At 37.5% G+C, this 23211-nt stretch overlaps 1 protein-coding gene and 1 long non-coding RNA gene across 11 annotated transcripts in view; one reads left to right on the top strand and one right to left on the bottom strand.

Annotated features, from left to right (window-relative positions):
- LOC309666676 overlaps window positions 1-23211 on the bottom strand; it is a 314729-nt gene that overhangs the window by 146667 nt on the left and 144851 nt on the right. The window lies entirely within an intron of this gene.
- Window positions 1-23211, top strand: part of MYO6 (myosin VI) — a 141579-nt gene that overhangs the window by 103895 nt on the left and 14473 nt on the right. For 4 of the 10 annotated variants that reach the window (XM_082474157.1, XM_082474160.1, XM_082474159.1 and 1 more), the window contains exons 20-29: window positions 1213-1251; window positions 3008-3101; window positions 8824-8954; window positions 9042-9119; window positions 10921-11050; window positions 12775-12865; window positions 13577-13727; window positions 15506-15714; window positions 16377-16455; window positions 17293-17453. In XM_082474157.1, coding sequence (XP_082330283.1) covers window positions 1213-1251; window positions 3008-3101; window positions 8824-8954; window positions 9042-9119; window positions 10921-11050; window positions 12775-12865; window positions 13577-13727; window positions 15506-15714; window positions 16377-16455; window positions 17293-17453 — 1163 coding nt within the window. Of the gene's footprint in view, window positions 1-1212; window positions 1252-3007; window positions 3102-8823; window positions 8955-9041; window positions 9120-10920; window positions 11051-12774; window positions 12866-13576; window positions 13728-15505; window positions 15715-16376; window positions 16456-17292; window positions 17454-20085; window positions 20125-20534; window positions 20565-23211 lie in introns of all 10 variants that reach the window. The other 6 variants (XM_082474155.1, XM_082474154.1, XM_082474161.1 and 3 more) reach the window with 3 other exon arrangements.

The raw sequence follows: 23211 nt of genomic DNA, 5'->3' as shown, positions 1-23211 counted from the left end.
TTTTTATGACTTAAGCCTATAATGTCTGAAGTGTTCTGCAGCATCATGCTTAAGAGAATGAGCCTTGGTGTTAGGTCCTTGTTGGAATCTTGGTTTTGCCATTACTAGCTCCCTGATCTTGGCAAGTGATTTATCTCTCTGGGCCTCAATGTTTTCACCTGTAAAATGAGACTACTAATATATCCTTCATTAGAGTTGTGGTGCGGATTAAACATGATAATGCCCGTGAAAAGCTTTGAGCAGTGTCTGACTCATAGAAAGCATTCAGTAAAGTATACCTATTATTATTATTAAGTATAGCTGTGATGGAATAAATATGTTAATTGAAGAATTAACATCTTAATTTATCTTTTGTTAAGTAGTACAATAAGCATCCCAGTATAAAATCAATATAACAGTTTAAGTAATTTACTTTGCAGAGAAGTAAAGCAAATGCATGATTTTAATGTACTGAACCAGAGTACATGAAAATCACTTAATATTATTAAGAAAAGGAAAGGGCAGTAACTACTTGTACTGTCCATTGTGAAACTTTTTCTTGAGAAAATTGTCCTAGGCTTTAAAAATAATTGAAATGTGAAGTTTTAAAATAGTAGAGAGGGTTTCTAGTAGAGAAATTTTTTCCTGAGAAAATTGTCCTAGCCTTTAAAAATAATTGAAATGTGAAGTTTTAAAATAATAGGGTTTCTACAGGTAGGCAGGTCAGTTTCATTTATGAAAGGTGTTACATAAAACAGTCCTAATACATAGCATTAGTGTATATTTTAAACACATTTTCATTCTTAAGGGAGCGTGACACAAGCTACACCCAGCTTGCCACGAGTTCACATACTGCTCCGTTGATCCCTTATTGAATGCGTCCCCAGCAGTTTCAGTAACTTCTTGCATTGCCTGTATACTTCTTCCTCATTCACCCCACCTGCAAGTGTGCATGTATGTTTTCTAGTATTGCTCATTTTCAGGCTTTTAATTGTATAAGTTCTGTGTAAGTAAAATAAGTTACTGTCCTTGGCATCATATATTAGTCATACATTTCTGCATGTTACTATCTGTTAAAGAGATTGTGTACCAGAAGCTGTTGAATTGTAAAGTGTTATATATATCAGTCTTATTGCATGTTATTTTATTCTAATGTTGAAAAGCTAATATTTACTTATGGTATTATGTACTTCTGCTCTTTGAAATAATGAAGTGATTTCCTTTCTTCTACAGACACAGTTAAATTTGCTTCTGGATAAACTTCGAAGTACTGTGAGTACACTTAAAAAAAAGCCACAGGGTTTTTTGTTTGTTTGTTGTTGTTGTTTTTTTCGGCTGCGCCGCAAGGCACATGGGATCTCAGTTCTCCGACCAGGGATTGAACCTGTGCCCCCTGCACTGGAAGTGCCAAGTCTTAACCACTGGACTGCCAGGGAAGTCTTCAAAAACAGGGTTTTTAAATGGTCCTCTTAAACTATTATTAGTAATTACTCAAATAAGCACAGTAAACCTGGAATAATTAGAAATTCATTTAAAACCAAATTTCATCATTAAAAAAAAAATCAGTTTTTAAAATGGTTGTCATTTTGGTTAGGTTTTTTCTGAAGAAGGGTCAAATATATATGTGCAGTCAAATTGTTTTATAAATTTATAGAATTCTCTGAATGTTATTAAGATTATCCTATAGCTTCAGGAAAGTGAAAATAATTAGTTATCATAGGGAAGGAAAATGTATTTTTTAGGGTTAAAGATAATGCATATAATTCATTTTCATTTTATTACTCTGGTGGTAACATTCTCGAACATGACAGTGCTGATATGGAAAAAATGGACATAATATTTTTATGCCCTATTATAGTGGCAGTATTTCCTAGGAGCCTTTTTTTTAACTAGACATTTTAATTCTCTCTGTTTTTTAAAGAAAAATTCACCATAGAAAGAAATTTGATACGTGGGTTATATAAACGAGGCATGATTTCATGAGAAGACTTATTTTTTAAGCAAATCCACAGAACTTAACTGATTACTCTTCCTTTTCATGTAGTCATTTGAAAGCCAAATATTTATTCCCTCTGTGCTATTATCGCTTAACTTATTGTTAGATTTGCTTTTGAAGCCATTAAGAAATTCTTTTAACTATCCTCATGGTTTGCAAATATTTATCTCTTAAGGACAGACCTTCTTTAAAAACCAAGTCTCATGAAGAGATATTTTATTTTTATCACCCAAATATAATGCTACTGTAAAATGATTGGATTATATTTGTGATTTTTAAAAAAGGCATTTCTAAAAAGTGTTCTAAAAGTGTTTGCAGTGAGCGTCATTGTTGACATTAACTATTCAGTTTTGCAAGGTGGCTACTTGGAAGAGAAGCTGTTATTTGGATGTTTAGTGTATTAGCTTCAGTTCCCAACAGTTTCACTGTGTACATAGCAATATTTTCTCTGCCTCATTCAGCAAAAATCTGATAACGGATTGTAAATGAATGCCTTTAAGCTTTTTAAAATACATATCGGTTAACAAACAAAACTTTAAAATGTGCAGTGGTGCAGCTCAGGGACCTACTATATGTTTTTAAAATAGAATGATGAGAAAGGTTGACTTTTTTTTTTTTTAGCACTTTGGCCTAAATTTTAAGAGGCATAATTTTATGCCATCTTGTCATAGGGCAATTTTCTTATCACAGAAACACAGCATATAAATATACTTAAATGTAGAATAAAATCACATGTATGTCATGCTGTCAAATGTATTGTTTAAATATGTTGAAATATTTTACTAGGAGAGACTTTTCTTTTTACAATAACACAATTTTTTGGCACTCAAATCTAAAATGTATATTTCTAATATTAGTATATAAATGCTTTACGTTATAAAAGTATTCTAATGGTCTTAAGTTCCTTAGTGATTATTTTAAAAGAGGTTCAGAAGTTAATGATAATATGCTCTGAAAGTAGCTGGTATTCATAGAAATAGAAAAATAAGAATGCTATATGTATCATTTTTAAAAGTACCTTTATTATTCTAGGGAGCAAGCTTTATTCGTTGTATCAAGCCTAATTTAAGGATGGCAAGCCACGACTTTGAAGGAGCTCAAATTTTGTCTCAACTTCAATGTTCAGGTATTTCTCTGTTTTTGTAATCTGTATTGGGGTGTGTCGAGAGTCTTAGTTCAAATAAAATTTAATATATGCAGTGTTTTCAAATAATTCACAACTATCTTGATTATTTTTTTTTTATTTTTTTAAACCTTCTGATCTCTGATTAGATCAGAGATCAGAGTTCATTTTTTTTTTTTAATTTTTATTTATTTATTTATTTATTTATGGCTGTGCTGGGTCTTCGTTTCTGTGCGAGGGCTTTCTCTAGTTGCGGCAAGTGGGGGCCACTCTTCATCCCGGTGCGCGGGTCTCTCATTATCGCAGCCTCTCTTATTGCGGAGCACAGGCTCCAGACGCGCAGGCTCAGTAGTTGTGGCTCAAGGGCCTAGTTGCTCCGCGGCATGTGGGATCTTCCCAGACCAGGGCTCGAACCCGTGTTCCCTGCATTGGCAGGCAGATTCTCAACCACTGCGCCACCAGGAAAGCCCTATCTTGATTATTTTTAAGTGCAGTTAAGACTTTTATATTTCCTTTATTTATAACAAAAGAAGGGCTAACAAATTATTTGAGCAATATTGGGATATAGTTTTATTTCACAATTACGATGTTTGACATCATTGAAGCAAAATTTATAAAAACTCTTCAGCTGCGAACCCAGGTCTCCCTTCGTGGGTGCTTTCCGTGGCCTTCTCAGGCCTGCAGCGGTTCGTTCCCCACGTAACTGGGTCAGGCGGTGGGTTTTGGTGTCCTTGCTTCCCACTCTACTACTTGTAAAAAAAAAAAAAAAGAAAACAACACAATACCCTCGGTTTCTGTGGAACTTTTCTGCACTTGGTTAAACTACCACTTTCTACCCCTCACCCGGCCACGTTCTGCCTGTGCTTAGTCACCCAAGTCTTGGGCCCTGGGCTCCCTGTGTTCCTTCCTCCGTGCCCATCCTCCATCCCTCCCACACCACCCCTGCCTCTCCCACGGGTGAGGCCTCTCCTCTCCTGCTGATTCAGGCCTGGGACACTTCCTGAAACTCTCTTGCCTCCCTGACCCCTTATCTTGCTACTCTTAGAGGCGGATTTATTAGAAAGCTAAGGTCGCTTTAGCTTCAGGGTACCTTATTTAAATGAGCTCCTATCAAAATCCGAACCTGATTTTGTATTCTTTTGTAATTTGTAATTTCATACTTTTTTTCTTAAAGTGCCCTCCCCTACTTATATAAGCTTCGGGCTCCCCAAAGCTACGTCTACCCTTGACCCTTCTCAGAAAACCTTAGCTGTTTGTGAATCTAATTGTGTCCTTTGTCCTCATCTGCACAGAGAAAGTGGGCAAGATAGATTGGCACTGTTACAGACTCATGACCACTAACCTTCAAAGGGCCCTCATTACCCGCCCCACCAAGTTTCCCTGGCCAGCAGGTTCTGTTTCTCCCCAGACCAGTCAGACCCACCCTGCTCTCCTCAAGTCTCTGAGCCTCTGCTAACAGACAGCCTCACCTCTTTTTACTAACAAGCTGAAAGCCTTACCTGTGTGCTACCAAACACTTCTTCTGCCTGCACAACTGCCCTCCTGGTAGAAAGTAGGAAGTGCCTCTCTTCCTCATTGAGACTGTAGTTCTTTGGATCCATCCCTTTCTGCCTTTTCATTAATCTTCAGTATTGATGATCTGTATTGAAGCTCTGAGATGGTTTCTCCCATCGAAACCTCATCTTCACTCCCTCTCACCGACATTGCCTTCCAGCTGCCTCCCTATCTCTGGCCTCACTTTCTTTTCTCCAGTTTTTGCTTTTCTCTCCAAGAATATTCTCTTCTTGCTTTCTCAGTTTCCTGCGTTCCACTCGCTCTTTAACCCGAGGGAATTCAGTGTCCAACAGAATAGTTCTTTTTTTTTTTTTTAAACATCTTTATTGAAGTATAATTGCCTTACAATGGTGTGTTAGCTTCTGCTTTATAACAAAGTGAATCAGTTATACATATACAATATGTTCCCATATCTCTTCCCTCTTGCATCTCCCTCCCTCCCACCCTCCCCATCCCACCCCTCTAGGTGGTCACAAAGCACCGAGCTGATCTCCCTGTGCTATGCGGCTGCTTCCCACTAGCTATCTATTTTACATTTGGTAGTGTATATATGTCCATGACACTCTCTTACCCTGTCACATCTCACCCCACCCCCTCCCCATATCCTCAAGTCCATTCTCTAGTAGGTCTGTGTCTTTATTCCCGTCTTGCCACTAGGTTCTTCATGGCCTTTTTTTTTTTTTCCTTAGATTCCGTATATATGTGTTAACATACTGTATTTGTTTTTCTCTTTCTGACTTACTTCACTCTGTATGACAGACTCTAACTCCATTCACCTCATTACAAATACCTCCATTTCATTTCTTTTTATGGCTGAGTAATATTCCATTGTATATATGTGCCACATCTTCTTTATCCATTCATCTTTCGATGGACATTTAGGTTGCTTCCATGTCCTGGCTATTGTAAATAGAGCTGCAATGAACATTTTGGTACATGACTCTTTTTGACCTATGGTTTTCTCAGGGTATATGCCCAGTAGTGGGATTGCTGGGTCGTATGGTAGTTCTATTTGTAGTTTTTTAAGGAACCTCCATACTATTCTCCATAGTGGCTGTATCAATTTACATTCCCACCAACAGTGCAAGAGGGTTCCCTTTCCTCCACACCCTCTCCAGCATTTATTGTTTCTAGATTTTTTGATGATGGCCATTCTGACCGGTGTGAGATGATATCTCATTGTAGTTTTGATTTGCATTTCTCTAATGATTAATGATGTTGAGCGTTCTTTCATGTGTCTGTAGGCCATCTGTCAGAATAATTCTTAATAAGGTTTCCGGTGATTCCCTTGATCCTGAACCACATGTTTCCTCAGACCTCATCTCAGTGGAGTCCGGCAGCATTTGCCTCTGCCCCATCCCCATAACATAGCCTTTCCTCAGCGCCTAAAACAGCGTGTGTCCCTGCCTCTCCTTTGAATTCTCTGGCCATTCCTGCCTCCTCTGCAGGGTCATCTTCTACCTAGATATTATTTGTTAGAGTTTTTTAAGCTCTGGGTTAGGCCTGTTCCCCTTCTCACTCTTGATCAGTGCTGTTCGGTGTAACTTTCCATGGAGGTGGACATATTCTATGCCTGTGTTGTCCAGTATGGTAGCCACTAGATACTTGTGGCTACTGAGCTCTTGAAATTTGACTAGTATGACTTAGGTACTGAATTTTTAATTTGTATTTAATTTTAATTTAAAAAAATTTAAATATAGTCACATGTGGCTAGTGCAACTACAGAGCATGTGCCTAGCAACTGTCACACTGGACAACCTAGCTACATATTCTCAATCTGAGTCTCCCCAAGGCCCTTTGATATGACCTAAAGAGTGTGTCTTTTACTCCTCCAGATTTACTGGGATATAATTGACATATAACATTGCGTAGGTTCAAGTTGTGCAATGTGTTGATTTGATACACTAACATATTGTAAAAGGATTGCCACCGTAGTGTTAGCTAAGAGACCCATCAGGTAATATAATTACCATTGCTTCCTTGTTGTGAAAACATTTTTTGTTGTTGTTGTTAATTATATCTCAAAGCTCTTAATTTTTTTTTTAAATTTTTATTTATTTATTTATTTATTTATTTATGGCTGTGTTGGGTCTTCGTTTCTGTGCGAGGGCTTTCTCTAGTTGCGGCAAGTGGGGGCCACTCCTTATCGCGGTGCGCGGGCCTCTCACTATCGCGGCCTCTCTTGTTGCGGAGCACAGGCTCCAGACGCGCAGGCTCAGTAGTTGTGGTTCACGGGCCCAGTTGCTCCACGGCATGTGGGATCTTCCCAGACCAGGGCTCGAACCCGTGTCCCCTGCATTGGCAGGCAGATTCTCAACCAGTGCGCCACCAGGGAAGCCCCATGAAATTCTTAATGTACTTCTGTGAGCCTAGTTGTCTGCAGCTACAGGGCAAGCCAAGGGACTCAGAGGTTGGGATGCACACATTTCTGAGGGTACTTGTTTGTTTGATATAAATAAAATGGCCAACAATTGTGACAATATCAACCAAACCTTACTTTTATTTCTCCAAGCAGAGCCAAAAACTAAATCTAGATCTGAACTCTCCATAGGAATAATTGCGTTTATATGTTCCATTATATTATATTAAATTTAATTTAAGATTATGTTTAATTTAATACTAAACTTTGTTTAATTATAATACATAATGTTATACATTATAGTATTATATATAAATTATATATTGCATATAATATATATTTATTATATTTAAGTTATAGTAGCTATATATGTTCACTGTAACAAAAATGAAATGGTACAGAATAATATAAGTAAAAAGAAGTCTCACTTCTCAGGGGTGACCACTTAACTCTGTGTCTTGGACATATTTTTCATACTTGTTAAACCTCTGCCCTGTTATTTTTAATAAATATATCATATTCTATCATACGGTTATAATTTATTTAATATTTAAGTGATTTCTGTGTTTTCTATTACCAACAGTGACCCAGTGAACATGTAGACCTTCTCTGTGCATATCTTTGCCCACATACGTGACAAGTTGTAGGATAGATTCATCAGAGTGGAAAATAGTCAAAGGGATAGATATCTATTATTAACACTTAATATTAATTTAATAATATAAATAAATATTCCAAACTGCCATCTAAAATTGTTGCACTGGTTTACTCTCCCACGAAGAATGTATGTGTGTGTTTTCCTACACCGTCATCATCCCCAGGTACTATTGGGGTTTTACATCTTTGCCAATCAGATAGGTTAAGATTCAGTCTGATTGCCTAGAGAGGCTATCTTTCCAATGAGATTATTTTAAAATAAAAATCCACTCATTTTAAAATATTTTATAATTTTATTTTGCTAATTTAACTTTTTGACCAGCAGAAATTTATTTTGGTATAAGGAGTGAGGTAAGGATCTGATGTTATTTTTGTTTTCTAAATGTCTAGCCATTTGCCCCTAACACTTTTTATTGAATTATCTTATTTTCTTTATTGATTTAAATAGTCCTGTAGACTGAAATCCAGGTCTTTCTATAAACAAAAGTCCTGGCATTATCTATAGTAGTTGAGCCTTTCCCTATTTTATGCTTTTCCTGACATGAAGAGCTCACACTGACTCAAGGCTCAAATTAATCACTTAGTAGAGTTATACTGAATATAGATAGTCATCCTATAGACTCTTTACCCCAGTAGACTAATTCTTTTGAGAGGTGAGTGAAAGGGGGTCTTTATAGTGAGAAAGTGTGCTCTCCTATCTTTTCCGTTTGCTTGAAGCGCTGGTGAGAATCGGGGAATGTGTTTGACTTTGTCTTGGAGACTCTTACCAGGAATCTTGTTCCAAAAGCAACCTCAGGACTTGGAAAATAGCCTAATGCAGATCTTTGCCTCGTATACTGTGATTGTGACACAAAGGCTTCCAGCAGAAAAAAAAGACACAAACTACATTTGAATTTTTTAGAGACCAGTCGTTTGTCTCTAGAAAATAGTTAGTCAAGCTAGTTTTAGATGAAATTTGGCTACAGTAGTTTTTAGGTGGTGGGTAAGCTGGGACATATTGAGTATAAGTATGATATTTTCTATGTAATATTTCATTGCTGATAATTTCTGTAAATTACCCCTTTTAATTTATAAAATTCTTTGATCATTTGCAAGTTATCCTTGGACTTCTGCACGGTGGTTGGCAGTAAAACTTCTGTTTGTTTTTGAATGTAGGTATGGTGTCTGTTTTGGACTTGATGCAGGGCGGTTTCCCATCGCGGGCTTCATTTCACGAACTCTACAACATGTATAAAAAGTATATGCCTGATAAACTCGCAAGATTAGATCCAAGACTATTTTGTAAGGTACAAATACTACCTAAATTGAGATATCTTAGCTATAAACTATCTTTCTTATTAATCCCTAATTGGCATTTACATTTTATTTTTCAGGCTCTTTTTAAAGCTTTGGGCTTAAATGAAATTGACTACAAGTTTGGGTTAACAAAAGTGTTTTTTAGACCTGGCAAGGTAAATACATTTTTATTTTAAACTTTAACATAATTAATATGGAGAGTTGGAGTCAGTGAATATTTTTAAGTGTTCAGTGATTTATATTATTCTTAAAGAGCATGCATATGTGTGTGACACACATACACGCAATTTTCCCTCTGGTGAGAAGTTTACAATGTATATAGTACTCTGTACAGGTTTTTTTTTTTTTTTTCCAAGCTTTGGAGGTATTGGAATCAGAGGATTGTTTAGTTGGATTTTTTACTTAAATAAGGGTTAACCTGAGATACTTCTGTTTTAAACAAGTTGAAAGCTTTTCTAAAACATATTCCGTCTTCAATAATTAAAAAATTCACAGTACTTTTGAGTCTTCATTGTGAGAATGAGATCTATTAGAGCTTGATAGATGTGTAACATACAGAAAATTGGACTGGAGTCTGTGCTGACTTCTGTCGAATCGTGGAAGGAATGACTGTATAAATACTTTTGTATGTAACATAATTTTCTTAGGCTACCCCTAGTTTTAGTATTTACAGATTCTTGTACTAGTCCTGTACTAGGATACAAAATTGAGTTATAGAATATTTCATAACTAAATATATACAATACAGAAATACTTAAATGCTCCTCACAATCTGTTCATAATATTTTCACCAGTCCTGACTTCTTTAATATTGATTGAATATTGCATTCTCATAATTTTAAACACAATTGTTATTATATAATAGACAACTATACTTGTTTGACTTAGCAAAATCATTAATAAATATCTCTAGTTCCCTGAAGGCTAAATTAATCATAGTAAATAAATCTGATTTCACATCTTGGGGCATGAAATTAAATCTGTGTAATGCATTACCAATGTATGCACTTTCCTGTGAATATTTTTACTGCAGAGAAGTTATATGATCTCTTATAAAAGAAAAAATGTTAAGAATATAAGTATTCATAGTTGGCTTAGCTGTAATCAAACATATTTATCATAAACTCAACATTTCTCATTTCAGGACTGTAGTAATTATTTTAGAATTAAGAGCTTGGTAAAGCACTTGGTCTTATTTGCCTCCAGAAAAATTAATCAGTCAGAAGGATACAGTGAAAGTGCAAAGCAGATTTTCAAAGATCTTTAATCTCATTATATTACCTTTAATTTAATTTTGATTATAAGAAGCTGTTATTTTGATAGATGTGTGACATCTTCAATATATTGTAGTGGGATATTTGGTAAAGGATAGAAATCAATATGTAATTTGGCGGTAAATTGTGGAAATAATGCATTTTCGTATTTAATAACCTAGTAGATGTTTTATTTGTGTTGTGTGTCTCTTAGTAGCAGTTTCTTACCTCTGACCAAAATAAAGATGGGAATCGGGAGAGACACAGTAGTTTTGGTGGTACCTGATTTGATAGAGCTGACCTTCACTTCTCCAGTGATCTGAGAATATGGCTGAGCCAGCTCAGAGAGATAGTAGACCTGTTTTCATTCTTTTGTCCATAAAACCTTTTTGCTAACCATCTGCAGTGGTCATTTAAGATTCTTTTTCTACTTTTCCTATTGAGCCTGCGAACTAGCAGTGAGTAACCCCCCAGCCCAACCACTGCAAAAAAGATCCTGGAGGAAGGAAGAGAAAGGCAGCCAAATTCAGCCAAGTGTGCTTGGGTTTGCTGTGTACCCCACTGAGACATGTCTGTGTAATGGGCTTGTGACCACTTCCAGAAAGCTAGATTTTGGATTTGAGTTCCAGTTATGTTGTATCTCTCTGTGTGTTTAAACACACCTATCTTTTGATACTGTTGGCCAATGATTTTTATCTCCTAGTTTGCAGAATTTGATCAGATTATGAAGTCCGACCCTGACCACTTAGCAGAGCTGGTCAAGAGGGTCCATCACTGGCTCATCTGCAGCCGCTGGAAGAAGGTTCAGTGGTGCTCACTGTCTGTCATCAAACGTAGGTGTTTCCTTCCACTCCGAGATGCGCAGTTATTCTGGAAATGAACTGGTTTGTGGAATGTTATACATTTGCCTCGGTGGTGAGCGCTCGACAGCAGGGACTGTGTCTCTTATTCATGCTATGTCCCTGGTTCCTCCCCTGACGCCTTACATGTAGTATGTAATAAAGTCGTACCTGTGGACTTTCTTTTTTAAGTTTTGTGAGTGTATGATACTTATCTTCTTTAATCGCATGCATTATATGATAATTAATTTCATCACGACCTAAAAAAAAAAAACCAGAACTCACTATCTTGATTCTTCCACCCACCCTCCTTTCCTCTCCCTTTCTCCCCTGCTCCCCACACCGTACCCCAGTCTCTCAGACTGAAGCCAGAACTTTTCTTTCCACCCCCATGGCATCACCAGAATACACACGCTAAAAGTGTCACAGTCGTAATTGCCTCTTCTTGTCCCTGAAATCATGCCAGTCAGCAAGCTCTGTTGATTCCCCCTTCCAGACACTGTACATTCTCCGCTCTTTCTTTATTGCCACTGCCTTACTGGAGCCCCTTCTCCCCAGCTTGCATAGTAGCTTCAGTGGCTCCCAAACTGGTTTTCCTGGCTTCCCAGACTTATCTGCCCAGAGTCTCTAACTAAAAGCCTTTGATTACAGCTTCCTTTAATAAAGGGCAAAGTCTAAAGTCTTAAAATATTGTAGCAACTACTTATCTCTGACCCGAAACAAGGATGAGGGACAGAGTAATTTTGGGTTACCTGATGGTCTATAGCAAACCTTTAGTTGTAGGGAGTATTGTTAGTAACTTGATTAAATTTATAATCCCCCGCCCCAGCCATACTCTCCACAGTACCTGGAAGAGTGCTAGGCACATGAAGAGGATTCAGTGCATTGCTGCTTATTAATAAAAAAGAATTCCTTTGACCTAATGATAAGGAATCATGCAAGCAACGTGCATGCGATCATGAGGTCTTTTGTTAGTCAACTGCGATATAAATAAAAACAAAACTATAATAATAAAAAGACAACAGAAGCTCTTTTCCCATCACTTTCCAAGTGAAATGTGAACACACTTGTCACTATAGTTAAACGCCTTCAGCTTTAAACATTGCATTATGATGGAAAACATATTATATTAAAATTATTTCTACTGTGCTGTTCGTTTGTGGACGGTGTTGTGCAGTGGTCAAGTCAGTAAGTAGACAGGATCTTTGCAGCATGTTAATGGGGGACCTCTGAAAAAAATGTCTCCAGGTCAGATCAGTCTAGGGTATCGAGTAACTGAAGTTAAGTAGAGTCCTTTATTGTAGCATTCTTAGAGACCTCACTCAGTATGTTCATTGTGAATCTCCAGAAGGAGATGTAGCGCATAGCTTTTCCTGAGTTCATTTGACAGGTGAATCCTTTTTTCAAGACACCGCCTGTTACCATTTCCTAGACCGATATTACCTAGGACAATTTGGGATGCATTAATGTAGCATAACAAGGAGATAATATATTTAAAATGTACACCTAGCCATATACATGATATGCTTTTTATTTTAAGAAGTATAAAGAACTAAAGAAATGTTAAACTTGCCAGTTTTGATGTCTGATATAATATGTTCATCAAGATTTTGTGTTTCTTGAGAATTGCTTTGTGGAAATGAATGGTTTTTAAAAATCCTGTATGTCTGATTTAAACTAAGTAATTTTCTGTCATTATGTTTTCCTGTTACACATAGTGAAAAACAAAATAAAATATCGAGCTGAAGCCTGCATTAAAATGCAGAAAACGGTTCGAATGTGGCTTTGCAAAAGACGACACAAACCTCGGTAAGATGAATAGAGAGCCTAAAGAATCCAAAAAAACCTATTTACCCTAATATAAAATGGCATAAAGTCATAATGAAGAGCAGTTTGCATACTCACAGAGTTTCCTTTTGTCTCATGTTCTTTGTAAAAGATGTATTAGTCTGTTATTCATGTTATTTATTGGACATTAGTTAATTAATTGCTTCATTAATTCATTACTTGCCTCATTCTATAAAAGGATTTGAAGTAGCTTAGAAAAATGTAAACACTGTAAAAGGTTGAAAGAAGCTGTTTTATTCTGATTATTTTAGTGACTTGAGTTTATTGATAAATGTCAAATTGACATTGTTTCTAAAAACATCTCATTAATATTTTGACCATAATTTTCAAGATTACCTGTAGGAATTATATTGTCTCACTGTCAGTTTGGTCTTTATTTCTTATTTGATTCTACTCTTTTAAGTTTTTCTATAATTTGAATTCTCAAATTTTTCAGTGTAAGTATAGAAGGCTTAAATCTTACTGACACATATTAATGTCATTCACATCCATATTTGATGATTTCTTTTACCCTCAACAAAAGATCATAAAAAAAGAGACTATTGAAGAACATGAAAACAGAAGTGAAATCTTCTGTTTAACAATATGTTTGGTATTTTATTAAAATGAAAAATCTGTCTGCAGCATTAAATGGTGAAACTAAACTCTGATGTAGTGTTGTTATCTTTACAGCATTGATGGCCTGGTTAAGGTGGGCACACTGAAAAAACGGCTTGATAAATTTAACGAAGTAGTAAGTGCACTGAAAGATGGAAAACCAGAGATGAATAAACAGGTCAAGGACCTTGAAATTTCTATTGATGCTTTAATGGCCAAAATTAAGGTATGTAATTTTAATCCAAATGACTTTGACCTTTAAAAATAATTTTTAATACCTTTTGTTATTGGTATTGTCCTTTATTTATTTATTTTTGGCTGTGTTGGGTCTTCGTTTCTGTGCGAGGGCTTTCTCTAGTTGCGGCAAGTGGGGGTCACTCTTCATCGCGGTGCGCGGGCCTCTCACTGTCGCGGCCTCTCTTGTTGCGGAGCACAGGCTCCAGATGCGCAGGCTCAGTAGCTGTGGCTCACGAGCTTAGTTGCTCCGCGGCATGTGGGATCTTCCCAGACCAGGGCTCGAACCCGTGTCCCCTGCATTAGCAGGCAGATTCTCAACCACTGCGCCATCAGGGAAGCCCTGTCCTTTTTTTAAAGATACAAAACGTTACAGACGTTGAGTCTCAGTGATAAGTGATGCCCAACATATTATTTACTCTATATTTGAAAGTTTTCATTGTAAAAATATTAAAAAGAAGACAATTTTTGTGCAGTTCATCTGTTGCTAGGAAAGATTTTTCCAAAATACTAACTAAAACACTATACTCTGTTGGTAAGCTTTTGCAAAATCATTACTGAGAGAGGATTAATGCATATTAATTTTGTTTCATGTTTTTCTACTTTCAGAAACTAATTTTTAAATTATAAAAGTAATATAATACTACTGAAAATCTGGAGACAATCACCCCCAAATCCTTACCCCCGACACTAGCACATTCAACTATTATACTCTTGCATATTCTTCTCAATCTTAGTTTATATGTACATATTTTTGCATAGTTCTTATCATGTACATTTAATTTTGTATCCTTATCACTATGTTAGTGCCTCGTTCCTGTTGTTCCGTTAGCTTCATATAGGCTATATCATAAATTACTTAACTGTTACGAAATAACAGTTTTCCTCCATATTTTGTAGCAAAAAAAAAGGGGGCCTCTTTTTTTTGGTGTTGATTTTCATTTGATTACTAGCGGGACTGAAAATTTTTTCAATGTGCTTGTTCGTTAGTTATATTCCCTCTGTCTGTTCATATCTTTTTCTGTTGTACTTTAGGGTCTTAATGTTTTTCTCATCTACTTTCATAATTCAGTGCAATTATGTGGGATATAATACCTCAGACCGAGGCTTTTACGATGTTTTCTACAGATATTTTATGGTAGACAGTGATGAATCTTGGAGGAAGAGTGGAGAAAGAAGTCAAGAGAATAATGAAAACGCTTTGGATAGCCTTAGCTGATTTTGCAAATCTGTCAAGAGCCATCCCCTTTATGTGGTATTAAATCAATTAAAATCAACCCAGCCACATTTAAGAAAATCATCCATCAGTTTTGGGTGTAGTTGATAATTTCTTAAGTATCCCTGAGGTATTATTTGAACATTATTGTTAAAGAGTAGTAAACTCTGGCAAAATTAGCTAATCATTCCTTAAAAAATAACTTTGAACTACAGTGTATTGGTCTGTGCACAGTACACCCTTAGATATTTGATTACTTGATTGATAGGAAATAGACTCAAATATTTGTGCAGAGAGATAACTTTAAAAATTTTCTTGAATATTTAATATTTAAACAGTATGAAAAGATAATGGGCTTACTGCTTACCAGCTTTTCCAGTCTTTGTATATGTGCATGTTGGGTTTCTTTTCATTGTGGTAAAAACACATACCACTAAACTTAACCATCTTAACCATTTGTTAAATGTACAATTCAGTAGTGTTTAGTATATTCATATCGTTGTGTGTATCAGAAGAGATAACTTTTTAAGTACATGTCCATTGTTTTGTTTAAGTCCACCATGATGACAAGGGAACAAATACAAAAAGAATATGATGCGCTAGTTAAAAGCTCAGAGGTCCTCCTCAGTGCATTACAGAAAAAAAAGCAGCAGGAAGAGGAAGCAGAAAGGCTGAGGCGTATCCAAGAAGAAATGGAAAAAGAAAGGAAAAGACGTGAAGAAGATGAACAACGTCGAAGAAAGGAGGAGGAGGAAAGGCGGATGTAAGGGTTTATGTTGTCGCCTTGAATTAGAAGCTGACAGGACAGTGAATTCTTCGTGTTGATGGTGGTCAATGAATATTCTTATTTTTAAAAGTCATATTCTTATTTTTAAATACTAGTTTTAGAATAAGTTTGAAAATGGAGAAAGTAAGCTCGTTTTACAATCATAACATAAAATGATTCTAACTGTAATCTGAATTTTGGTTAAACTCTTACACCTGAGGATTTCTTGAGTTCTTTTTAAAACTATGATTTTCGTATTATTTTATAATCTAGGAAGAAGGTACTTCTTTTCTGCAGTTTAAAAACTGATGGCATTTTGGAAGCTTGCCATAGTAGGGCAGGCGGAAGGAATATAAGATTGTCTAATTGGAGGAGTAGAGAGAAGCATTGTGATAAGGACCTTACAAGTAGCTTGGTGACCAAGTTAATCCAAAGATGTTAAAGGTTATGGAATATCATTGTATTTGTTTTGTTTCTGAAGAACTGCTGTCAGTAGAGTTAGATTTTATTTTATTTTTCAAAATAAGTTGATAATGTCTATAGCCAGGAGGTTAATTTGACTTCCCATTTTGTAACCTTTGTTTATTAATAGTTAAATTTTCTTCTGAAGGATTTCTTGTTTTATATTAAATTTTTGAAGAGTAATCTGTTTTTTTTAGGAAACTTGAGATGGAAGCAAAGAGAAAGCAAGAAGAAGAAGAGAGAAAGAAAAGGGAAGATGATGAAAAACGTATTCAGGTCTGTACTCAGTAGGCAATCAGACTGAATTTCTATCAAAATGAAATCTACAAAATTACAAAACAGAAGATCTTGATTTACTAGGTATAAATTGTCATTGTTTTAGTCTAGAGGCAGAAGGCAGTTTCTCAAGTGGTTATGGGACGGGACTTTGGAGCTAGGGAAGTGAGTTCAAATCCAGCCCCTCACTGACAGAAACTGTGACATTGCACAAGTCACGATGTGGGCCACAGTTTTCTCTCTCTGGAATGGAGATAAATAGTGATTGTGAGCATTAAATGAGTTAACACGTGTTAAGGCATTTAGAATAGTGCCTTGTTCAATAAGTATTAGGTTGTTATTATTCATAGGGGGAAAGTCAGATCAATATTCAGTTACATTATATAATGTTTTAAAAATGTTGTTTTATAACTTTGTAGACACTGATGTTAATAGGTTAGGATTAAGATAGTCCCCCTACCCCCATTTTTTAAAAAGTCCACGTCTGAGAATAATTGATTCCCTATTTGAGTGTCTGTCTGTCTCAGCTTTCTGGTTCATCCTGAGCACAGCCAACACTTTAAATTCCTGACCTCTGCTGTGTAGGTGTTGGTGTGAAGGTGATACCTAGGATACTCATGTGATGTTTGGGAGACTCATACTCTAGTGATAGAATGGTGGACTCTTGGTTTGGGGAACGAGGTAGCATTAATCATAATATAGAAGAGACTTCTGGTTAAACAGTAGGTATTTCTTAGTAAAAAAAAAAAAAGTGTATGGAACAGTTTTACGTAGTGAGGGGAATGATCAGGTAAACAAGTGGGGAGGCCCGGCTGCCATGGCCTTCTGTGCTGGCAGGCGGAGGTGGAGGCGCAGCTGGCCCGGCAGCGGGAGGAGGAGTCCCAGCAGCAGGCGGTCCTGGAGCAGGAGCGCCGAGACCGGGAGCTGGCGCTGCGCATCGCGCAGAGCGAGGCGGAGCTCATCAGCGACGAGGCGCAGGTGGACCCGGCGCTGCGCAGGTACCGCGCCGGGCGATGCGGGGGCGGAGGGGGCGGGGCTTTCCTGCAGCGGCGGATGGGGCGGGGCTTTCCTGCGGGGGGGTGGGGTGGTGGAGGGGGCGGGGCTTTCCTACGGGGGTGGGGGTGTGTGTGGTGGGGTGGAGGGGGCGGGGCTTTCCTACGGGGGTGGGGGTGTGTGTGGTGGGGTGGAGGGGGCGGGGCTTTCCTACGGGGGTGGGGGTGTGTGTGGTGGGGTGGAGGGGGCGGGGCTTTCCTGCGGGGGGGTGGGGGGGTGGAGGGGGCGGGGCTTTCCTGCCGCAGCGGCGGAGGGGCGGGGCTTTCTTGGGGGGTGGTGGTGGTGGTGGAGGGGGCGGGGCTTTCCTACGGGGGTGGGGTGTGTGTGGTGGGGTGGAGGGGGCGGGGCTTTCCTGCAGCGGCGGACGGGGCGGGGCTTTCCTGCGGGGGGTGGGGGGGTGGAGGAGGCGGGGCTTTCTTGCCGAAGCGGCGGAGGGGGCGGGGCTTTCTTGGGGGGGGTGGAGGGGGCGGGGCTTTCCTGCGGCGGCGGACGGGGCGGGGCTTTGCCGCTTGACCTCCCTGCCTGCCTCTTTCCAGCGTTAGGGTCGGCGGAAGTCCTATTCCTTAGGTCCTGGTATAGTTGCCGTTTAAAAATTATTTATATTCACTTTTACACCACCCAAGTGAATGAAGCTATTGGCTTCATCAAACTGTTAAACTATTGAAAGTTTAAAGCTGATATTTCAGTTCTTGAGTAGTTTAAGAGAATATCTTAAGTTTTACTCTGAAATTATCAGAGTATTGTATAAAGGGTAGACAGATAATTTCTAAGTATCTGCTGTTAAAACACTGGCATAAAAATCAGTGAATATGTTATAATCCAGTTTAATAATTTTTGAGGTTGGAATTCATTGCTTTCCTAATGCAAATTTTAAAAATATGTCATATACCCTAGCACTTTAGAAATTTTACGCATACACACACCCTCCCCCCAGCTTCCCCATGATTTAGAATAAATAGATTTCCCTTTCCAAAAAGAAAGCTTAATCACATTGAAATATCTTGGCTCCTCACATTTCTGAATTGTCTCTAAATAGTATGGAGTGTGGAGGAATACGGAAGTTCTTATTAAAAGTTGCAGGAAGGTTTTACTATAACAGATTCATTTTTTAAAAATACAGAATGTAGAAACGTTAGTTATTGTTATTATTTATTTGTAAAAACAAAGCAAACTAGTTTGTAGGGTTCCTTTATGTGTAGGTATCTATATTGTATATATATTGAGAGGCACATAGATGGGTGTAACCATGCTTGTCAGAATGTCAGAGCACTGTTTACGACAAAATAATTAAAATACGACCACTAGATGTTGCTATTTCCTTGTGCAAGGAAAAAAAACTTGGTCCACCACATTGCAGGGTGGTGATTAGATTTTATTTAGCTGAAAACAGAGATAGGGAAGGAAAAGAGTACGTTAAGTTGCCTTCACACTTTTTCTAGTAAATGATTATATCGGGGAGCTCTGGAGTCTGAATTGCATATGAAAGTTATATTTAAATAAACTGAATATGCCTATGTGTTATAATAATTGTTAAGCTCTTTGGTTTGGGTCCACTGTTTGGGTTCTTTATTAACATTTCACTATAATTAAGATATTTTTGCTCGCCTGTGGCTTTTGTAACTGCAGACTTAGCTCAGCTGCTGTTCGGTTCCTCCCACCTGTGTTTGGGTGGCTTGGCGGAGCCTTTGTGGATAACTGACTAGTGGCCTAGGCCAGGCTCCTAATGGACTGAGCAGTGGCCCTGATATGTGTGAGGAAGTCCTGCACTTGACAGAGCTGACTTTATTATGGTTGAAGCTTGTTAGTGAGAGACTCATTAATGGAGTCATTGTTGGTATTTATGGCTTAACTCTATGTTTAAGCATTTGAAATATTTAGCTCTATCCAGTGTCATTCCAGGTAACATGAGTAAGATACTGGCTCATATGTGGGCCCCTTCTCATCCTCAAAAAGATGCACTTCTTCCAACGTGAGTGGTCTCAGAGAAGGAGTGGACCATTTAGGACCTTTAACTTAAGGGAGGAGTTACCTATGATTTAAGTTAAACAGAATTAACTTGGTAATGGGACCACTACCAAGTAATTAGGAGATACTCAAGCAGTTATGACTTGAACCGCAGAAGAGTTAGTTTAGTTCTCCTGTGGGACAGCCTTAGGAATGGTGTCCCTCCCTGGACTGTCCCTTCAGGTCCTGTCTGCCAGCTCTCTTCCAGGAAGAGAGCTGACCCTCAGGTCCCCGTGAACTCCTTCCCTACTGAACTGCCAGGTTATTTTATACACTGTACTAAAAGCATTAGCACTTCATTGTGGATATGATGTTGTCTATAGATTTTCCATGTTTGATCATTTTATCTTACTCCATGGGCTACATCTAAATGTTTTTGAATGTTTATGTTACCTTTGTTAGCACTGAATTCTTTCTAACACATTTATGAGTAAGAACCTCTCATATGATTAAGAACCTCTCATATGATTAAACCTCTTTATGATTAAGAACCAGAGTTACTTAAACTCTGTTCTTAATATATGGCATGAAAATGTTCTTGGGTTCTGTGATACATTAAAAAACAATTTCAAGTTACTTTTCCAGCTTGGATTCCCATCCAGTAACTTCTAAGTAAGAATTGTTTCCTGCATACGTAATATATTTTAAAATATCTCAATCGATTACACGTATGATCCTGATGCAAAGTAATGATTTCACACTACCTTAAATTATAAAGTAATATCTAGATTCTATTAAAAACAAGCACACAAACCTCACATGAATAGTTTTTTAATCTAGATGTAATATATTCACTCTTTAATTTTCACAGAATGCCTTTAGTTTATTTTTTTCTAATCATTTGTAATGAAGATTTAAAAGCATTAAAATTCTGAGTGTTCTCATACATAGATTAAATAGAGATAATGCAGTTTTTAAAATCAATTTGCGGAGTCACTGAATTACAAATTTGGCACAATCCAGATTTTCACAGTTCAGAATTGGTTATGGTATTGACTAAAATATACGTCTTCTTTTCACAGGATTAATGGAGCAGGACCCAAAATAACACCGTATGTCATTTCCCTTTTAAAACTGATTTAATCATATAACCTTTTTTTTTTTCTTCTTCTTTATTAGGTTGTGGATACTTTTTAGGAGAAACATTTTCCTCATTGAAGTAAATTTTACATCATTATCATTATCATCATAATTATTATTTTGCCCAGGAAAAATGTTTAATGCTCCAGTTCAGTGCTCAATCACAGTAGTTTATGATTTGGTTTCTTTCTTTGTGTTTGCTCACTTTGTTTGTTGTTGTTTTTTTTTTAAATTTTATTTATTTATTTATTTATTTATGGCTGTGTTGGGTCTTCGTTTCTGTGCGAGGGCTTTCTCTAGTTGTGGCAAGTGGGGGCCACTCTTCATCGCGGTGCGCGGGCCTCTCACTATCGCGACCTCTCTTGTTGTGGAGCACAGGCTCCAGACGCACAGGCTCAGCAGTTGTGGCTCACGGGCATAGTTGCTCCGCAGCATGTGGGATCTTCCCAGACCAGGGCTCGAACCCATGTACCCTGCATTGGCAGGCAGATTCTTAACCACTGCGCCACCAGGGAAGCCCACTCACTTTGTTTAAACTTTAATACCCATCTTGTTTTATGTGTTTTTAATTATCCCTTACTTATGTCGTTATAAAAGTAGAAGTAGAGATATAAATAAGAATAAATAAAATACAGTATTTGAGTCATGGCAGATAGCTTAGTTTTCCATATATATAATAGTTCATTCTGCTAATATCTAAAATAGCTCATAATCTAAAGTTATATACGTAATGCTAATTTTGGTGCTCGTGTATCTTTTTGTTATGAAAATCTCCCCACAGAGAGAGAATCTAAGTAGCAATAGGGATATACATATAAATTATACTTTATATGCATAAAATATATTTTTGCGTATATTTTTACATATGTGCTATATGTATATAATTTTGAAATATATTTAAAATCTGAATTTTAATAGCTTTTAGGACTCCACCTGTACCCCTTATAGTGATGGTTCTTAACTCTGTCAGACCCCAGTACCAATAACAGATGCTTTATGAACGATGCAACCTACATTAATAATTCTCTCTAAACAATACATGTAAAAGAGAAATAAAAGGACAGTAATTTATAATTATTTATTTTATTATATTTACTTTATATGAAAGTGCTTGCTTACAACTAACGGAAAACGTGGTCAGGTACTCAGATGTTTTCACATATACATAGAATCACCATGAGTGCAGCAGCTACAAATGCAAATTGATATAAGACTGTTGTATCAGTCAGTTAAATGCCACGAAATTGTGAACAGTCCTTTGTAAAGTTCTGAACAGAGTTAAATACAGTGTCCTCTCCATTATACAGTAGTGGAGAAATTCTGTGAATATTAAAACCATGCAAAAAGAGGGTTGTTTTACATGTAGAACTTTATGTATAACTATGTGTCTATAGTTTACATGTAACTATATGTAGATGTGCGTTTCACCTCTATATGTCTGGTGGACATGTTAAAGTCACATGGGACATGGGGCAGTTCTTCTTGTACAGGACATTTGACATCCCTGACCCCTCACCTCATCAGATGCCAGCAGTGGACTCTCATAGCATCATTGTTCCCACAACGCACCTCAGATTTTGAAACTTATCTCTGAGTGGGTGCCGTTGCATCCACTGCTTCACAGTTACCATTTGAGCTCGAATTAAATAAGCCTAGCAACCAACTGATGTCTGAGGTGAAACTGTGAGCATTTGCATATAGGTTGGAAAAATCAGAAGGAAAAAAAACGCCTGGATGCAGGAGCCGTTTCTATCCAGTATATATGGTGCAGCTCCTAGAGCAGTAACATGCCCAGGTGGGATGCTAAATCAGTAGAGATTGCCCGTCCAGCGTGGGTGGTGTGAGGGCATCTGCGTATGAAATCTCCACATGATGAACAGACTTTGGAGTAAAGAGCTTTGAAAGGCCATTCATTCCCTTGAAATCTGCTGTGGCAAAAGAAATGTGAAGTTAGAAAATTCTTATTAGTTTGATTTTATTTGATGATATTTGTGTTTTTTTACTTTGCCTTTGTTGCCCTTGATCATCAGTTTTGAAAGATTAGTTTTTCTCTGACTGTGCTTGCTTGGCTAGACCTCTGTCAGCACCGAACCTTAGCCAGTGTTCCTCACAAGAACAGAGAGAGTCCTCTGCTCCTTTATAATCAGGGTCCCAGGTCTTGGCCGGCATCCGGAAAACTGAGCCCTGAGGCAGACATAGCCATCTTCTTTTCTTTTGATTTTTGCTGACTTACAAGATTTTGAGGTTACCAGAGTCTGATGAATAGAATGAATGAGAAAATGATTAATTATAAAGGAAGAGCACAAAGGACAGGAAAGTAAAATACTAATGAAGTTGATGAACATGATGACATGAACATTCCATTTCACAGAATTAAGCAAATTTTGAGAAAAGTTACACTCTTCTGGGTAATAAAAGAAAAGCAAGTTTTTGCCATTGGGAAATGTTTATCCTTGAAAGGTCAGAACACTTCAGATCTTTAGCAAGTGCTTGATGCATTTGAATTTTCTTAGGCATGCTTTGATTCAGAATTTTAGAGCTTTGAGTATATCAGACTCTTATTTAAACTCTGGCACTGTAAAATAGATCAGTTTGGTTTACCACTATTATACCTTGTCT

This window comes from Balaenoptera physalus (genome assembly GCF_965194825.1).
Source record: "Balaenoptera physalus genome assembly, chromosome: 9".
Lineage (NCBI taxonomy): Eukaryota > Metazoa > Chordata > Mammalia > Artiodactyla > Balaenopteridae > Balaenoptera > Balaenoptera physalus.
This window is presented reverse-complemented; position numbering and strand designations above follow the sequence as displayed.